The 6,390-nt window shown below is 38.2% G+C and overlaps 1 gene segment (V, D, J or C); it reads left to right on the top strand.

The window, feature by feature from the left end:
• The first annotated feature begins 1,269 nt into the window (after positions 1-1,269).
• On the top strand, positions 1,270-1,714 carry LOC117598367 (T-cell receptor beta chain V region C5-like). The segment is given in 2 exon segments: positions 1,270-1,315; positions 1,410-1,714. Coding segments are annotated over 2 exon segments (351 nt in total).
• The last annotated feature ends 4,676 nt before the right edge of the window (positions 1,715-6,390 follow it).

Below are 6,390 nucleotides of genomic sequence, written 5' to 3' on the forward strand. Positions count from 1 at the left end.
TCTCCCCGTGATTTGGGGGTTTCCTCCGGGTACTCCTGTTTCCTTCCTCAGTCCAAAGACATGTGTTGTAGGCTGACTGGCATCTCTAAATTGTCCATAGTGTGTGAATGGATGTGTGAGTGTGTGTGCGACTGTGCCCTGCGATGAGTTTGCACCCCATCCAGGGTGTCCCCGGCCTTATGCCCTGAGTCCCCTGGGCTAGGCTCCAGGCTCCCTGCGACCCTGTGTAGGTAGAGAAAATGGATGGATTGTATCTACATGGTAGATAATGGTAATTAATTCAGTCTATCCTTTTACTCATTGGATCTATTAAAGGGACCAATGTACTGTACATAGATAAAGAGAGCAACAGCATGCACACAAAGTCAGATTTGTATGCTTACAAACATTTACTCTGTATTTATGCAAGTATGAGCTTCAGTTCTCGTCACTGTATAATTTATAGCTCATACAATATGATGGAACTGCATATGATGCAGAAGGAAAAGGGCCGAAAACATTTCTTTGCATTAGGAGACAGTAGGGGGTGATATAACTCAAGAAGTTTTGTTGAGGCTATAAGATTGTCAACAGAGAGACAGTTGGTGTTTCTCCTTCCTACAGCTCCTTTGCAATCACTCTGTCTCGTCAGAAAGATGTGGGTTTGGGCTTATGGGCTCTGCATTCTTCTCACTCTGTTATCCAGTATGATATCACTTTGACTTTCATTAAAATCTGTAGTCTTACTTTACTTTGCTTTTATTATTGCCATATACGTTCTACTCACTTATATGTATTTTTTCCCTACAGGTCTGTTCGACTGTGTCCAGTTTGACCAACCATTAGATCTGATTGCAAATCTCACGGATAATGTTAAAATATACTGTAAACATGATGGCAACAATTTAGATGTCATGTTATGGTATCAACAAAGGGGAGAGAGCACATCTATGGATTTGATTGGCTATAGTTATGCCACAATTCCACCAAACAATGAGGCTGGATACCCAGATACACGGTTCAAACAGACCAGGACTGACACTGTAACTGGAGATCTGACCATCTCTAATCTCAACCTGTCAGATTCTGCTGTGTATTACTGTGCTGCCAAGCTACACAGTGCTTCTGTTTCATCACCTTCCTGACTTAAAACCCATGCATACAGGAAATTCACACAACAGCACTGCAGCTCTGTAATACATATCACGTGGCTTGTACAAATAGAAGTAAAGGTGAACATGTGTCAGAGACGCATCAGCAAAGTTTGTTCTGAACCAAGTCAAGATCAACATGATTGGAACTCTCTTATACATAATCTCGTTCATTTTACTCAAAGGTGTGTAACTCTAAATACCTTGTAATATTTTAAATCAAATGTAAGTGTTATGATAGAGATACTTAATCCTATAACCTTCCCGTGTCTCTTTTAGGTTCCTGTAAGGGTGTGTTGATCACTCAGTGGCCTAAATATATCTCCAGTTTTAAAGGCACTTCAGTGGACATGCACTGTTACCAAAATGACACAGACTATGACTACACTTACTGGTACAGACAAATCAAAGACAAAGAGCCAGTACTTATAGCCAGATCTGTAGCTGGCAGTCCCAGTCAGGAGAAGGGTTTTGAAAATGGCTTCAAAGCCTGGGGACAAAAGAAGAAGTGGTCCCTGACAGTGGATGTTAAAGAGGACAGTGATGCAGTTTACCTGTGTGCTGCTAGTTTCCACAGTGCGTAAATGCTGTTAATCAGTGGGACAAAAAAATTCTGGAAGGCAGCCAGTTCTCACAGCTGACTCAACCACATGAATCTTCATTTTGGTGCAGTATTACTGAATTCTTGACAAGAAATCAAAATCTGTAAGAATCTGTGCAAGTTAACTTTTCTTATTTCTGATATAAAACCAATAATTAAATGAAATTCTGCTTCAGTTTAGATTGAAATGCTGAGAAATATGCACCGACCATTTTATTAGGAAAACCTGTACACCTGCACATTCACGCAATTATCAAATCAATTATGGTCAATTATGCGGCAGCAACACAATTCATAAATTCATGCAAATACAGGTCGTGAGCTTCAGTTAATCTTCACATTAATTGTCAGACTGGGGAAAATGGTGATTTCAGTGACTTTCACCTTGGCATGGTGCTGGTGCCAGACAGGCTAGTTTGAATATTAAAAAAAAAAAAAAAAAATACTAAATGTAACTATAAACAGTTAAAAGTATGACTTGAAGTTCATGACCAAGAAGGGAAGGTACACAGTAGGTGTATCTAATAATGTAACACTCTGCTGAGTGTATTATCTCAGTCAGAGTAATGGTAAAGTGCTCCACATAAACTACAAAAGAAACTTTTTTATATCTGCAACTAACCTCCTTCCTAAAATTATTTAAGACACAACCATTCCTAAGTGTTTTGCCTATAGGGGGAGATGTCTACAGTAGAACATGTTCTGTACGGGTCCCAAAATGTTACTGTCCTCTTTCTTGTTATTGTGCTCACTTTCATTCTGAGTCTCTCACTCAAGCTGTGCATCAGAAGGATGTATACAACTGTTTGCATGTTGTGCATGCTCTTACTTTTATTTATAGGTAGGACTTTAAATACTTAATTTACATCAGTTTTTGTGCTGATTTTATTGCAGTGTTTTTTCAAATTTGACACATTATTTTTCTTCTGCAGGGAGGACAAACTGTGCTGATGTTCAACAGAGTTCTTCACTCCTAGTGAATGAAAAACAGAATGTAACAATTCATTGTAGCCATGATGACAATAACCTAGATATTATGTTATGGTATCAGCAAAAGATTGACAGTAGAATGGCGCTGATTGGATATAGCTATGTCACGAGTGAGCCAAACAATGAAGATGATTTTAAAGATCGGTTCAAGCAGAGTAGACAGAAAACAACGGAAGGAAAACTTACCATCTCTAATGTGCTGCAGTCAGACTCTGCTGTTTATTACTGTGCTGCACGTGAGCACAGTGCTGCAGATTCATATCATCTCCTTACTAAAACCCCAAACACACAAACCCATCTGAACCCAAACAGTGCCTCTGCTTCAAACTGGTATTTTACGATTCTGGTTTGTTATCAGATGTCATTTTTATTACAACAGTGGTAACTCTCAGCTGCATTTTACCAGTGTAGTGAAACTGTCAGTACCACTGGTGTCGCATGAATCCACATGAGGTATTTTAGAAACTATTTTGGGTCAGTTTGGGCCAATAGGGGGAGATGTTGCTCAATCTGCACCCCCCCACCCCACCCCACCCCACCTCTCTCTCTCTCTCTCTCTCTCTCTCTCTCTCTCTCTCTCTGCTTATCTGCTTTTAGCTTTCATCGTAAGACTGAATCAACCTGAACTCATTTTACTTTCAGAAGGATGTGTTGCGTTACTTATGCACTTGGCTTTTATCTTATTGTTTTTTCAAGTATGAATCTCTCATGGAATGCTGTGTATATATACCTAGATAGCCTAATATAGTAAAAATATATCAAATGTGCAATTAAAATGGTTCTAATAATATTATTTTTATGTTCAACAGGAATGGTGGATAGTGTAAACTTTCAACAGGATCCACACTTGATTGTCAGCCAAACTGCCAAAGCAAAGATTCCATGTAGCCATAATGACAGAACACTAACCTTGATGCTTTGGTATCGCCAAGAGAGAGGCAGCACAAATCTAACCCTGATCAGCTATGGCCACAGTGCTGGAACTCCATTTTATGAGCATGGCTTCACTGAGAGGTTTGAAATGACCAGGCAGGACGTGTTATCTGGAGCACTGTCCATCTCTAACCCCAGCCTGTCAGACTCTGCTGTTTATTACTGTGCAGCCAGTATACACATTGCTACATTTCCAATCATTTGCTTACTAAAATACTCATAGAATTTGGTATGTTACAGTTAGAGGTTGTTATCTGACAGTTGAAGATGGTTAGCCACAACCAGGTGCTCTGTATTTATACTAGTAAGAACTTTCATTAAGAACCATTTGTTCTCTTTGTCTTATATTTTTTTAGTATGATCAGAGTGCTTTAGAAGAGAAATAAAGCAAAATTTTTGCCATGTCACCACCCCCTTTAACCAGGCACTCCAACTTCCAGAATTCTATGCAATAACAAAACACTTCCACATCAGACCCCGTATCTCAGGAGCCCAGCAAACTACAAACTTTGTCATGTTTAATCACGATCATAATCACCAGACTCCCAATTGAACCTGCAATAAACCAATAAACCTGCATTTGTATTCAAACCCATTATATTAATATAATAATTTCAGAGAAGCATTACACGTAATATTCCACTCAAAAATGGTAAACATAGCAGAATGAGCAAAAATGAAAACCAATAAAGACACATTACACTCTCAGAAATGAAAGTACCAAACTGTACTGTTAATTTATCAGATCTTTTGTGCTTTTCATGGATATTACATGTTTTTTACATTCTTCTTCAGTTTAGAGATTATTTAAGGATGAGGTTTAGTTGATGAAGAGAGAAACAAGTAGAACTCAAAGCCAACAGTGTTGACTAGGATGCCTCTGCCAGCTCCAAGTCTAGTCTTCTTTTCACTAATTTCTATGCCTGAAATACCCACAAGAAGAAATCTACTATTTCAGACATACGACCTTGCTGTGACCTTGACCCCGTTTGAATCAATTCCAAAATCTGATCATTTCATCTGCTGGTTACAATAATAATTTCGTATAAATCCTACAAACATTCAACCACCTGTTCTTGAGAAATTGCGTTAACAAAAATCTCAGACTGATACACGGACAACCAAAAACACAATGCCTCCACTACCTATCTGGAGGTTATGTTTATTTGAACAGTTTACTGAAGCAGTACTGATAAAAATAACTATTATAAACGATGATTACATGGAGCCCTAAAAATATTGTAAATGGTTTCATAGTTCTTTGTGGGAGCTCAACACACCCCTCCTACCTATAACTGTATAAATGCAGTGTGATTGTGTGCATCATAGGATGTGCGAGCTGTGCATCATAATGTTCAGGCTGCTTGAACTCTGTGTGTTCTTCAGTTTGTTTTTTGGTAGGGCATTTTTAAAAAAATATTGGGTATTTAGATATCATATTTGATTTGTCTTTGGCTTCTTTGACTTATTTGAATTGCAGTGTTTCTTAAGGTTGATGAATATATATATATATATATATATATTTTTTTTTTTAACAGGGAGAGTAAGCTGTGTAAAAGTTCAACAGATCCCATCACTACTAGCCAAGGAAAGAGACAGCATAACGATCCAGTGCAGCCATGATGACACTAGCTTACTGCTTATGCTGTGGTATCAGCAAAAGAGTGACAGTACAGATTTTTCCCTCATCACTTATGCCTATGGTACCGGTCAACCAAGCAATGAAGATGGATTTAAAGATCGGTTCAAACTGAGCAAAGAGAGCGCACTGAAAGGAAACCTTTCTATCTCTAAACTCCTCCAGTCAGATTCTGCTGTTTATTATTGTGCTGCCAGTAAACACAGTGCTGCACACTGATACACCAGCCTTACTAAAACATCAGACACACACACACACACATGCACACACACAAACAGGAGCACAACCACAGCACATACATTTTGATGTACTCCAGTAGCTCATATAACACAATAAATTCAAAATAGGGAAAATGTACAGTATATATTGACATATATTAATAAAGTTATATAAAATATCACTGTGCCATAAGGGAAAACATAAATGCATTAAAATACAGCAGCAAGCTCAACATTTCATGCTTTATTGTGTCATATTGATTTATTTTGAGTTATAACAGCACATACTTAACATATTGATCACACTACCAGTTACATACATAAATACATATAACTCAAAAACATGTTTATTTTGTGATATTGCATCTTTCAACAAGAAGAAAAAAATGTGTTCCAAACATTTAAGCTCAAACCTCAAGGTCAAGTGCAGAACTATTTTGGGATTTATAGGTAGACTGATTATATCACGCAACCTAACTGTGAAAGAAAATAAAATCACTGGTAAGCTTTCTTGATTGTTGATAAGATTCTCAGTGGATTGAAGGGTATGCAGCATCTAAGGAATCTTCCATTTAATATATTTGGGTTTTGTTTGATACTTTGAGAGCATTGTCGTTTGCTTAAAGCTAAAGGTCTTCATCTGACTGGTTCCAGTTGTTTTCAGGAAAGTTTACCCAGAGGTCATCCTTGCAGCACTGATTACACTCAAACACTGAACCTTGTGCTGGTTCAGCTCTACCTTGATGAGCTCGTCGAGGTCTTCCTCATGTGTATGGGAGCAACACTGTTTGCTCAGACTCTCCTCCACACTGAGGAGATTCTCAATAACCATGTGTAACCTCACCAGCTAATGACACTGACTCTAGGTAATGTCTATGG

The sequence above is a fragment of the Pangasianodon hypophthalmus genome, chromosome 10 (genome assembly GCF_027358585.1).
Source record: "Pangasianodon hypophthalmus isolate fPanHyp1 chromosome 10, fPanHyp1.pri, whole genome shotgun sequence".
In the NCBI taxonomy this organism is placed as follows: Eukaryota; Metazoa; Chordata; class Actinopteri; order Siluriformes; family Pangasiidae; genus Pangasianodon; species Pangasianodon hypophthalmus.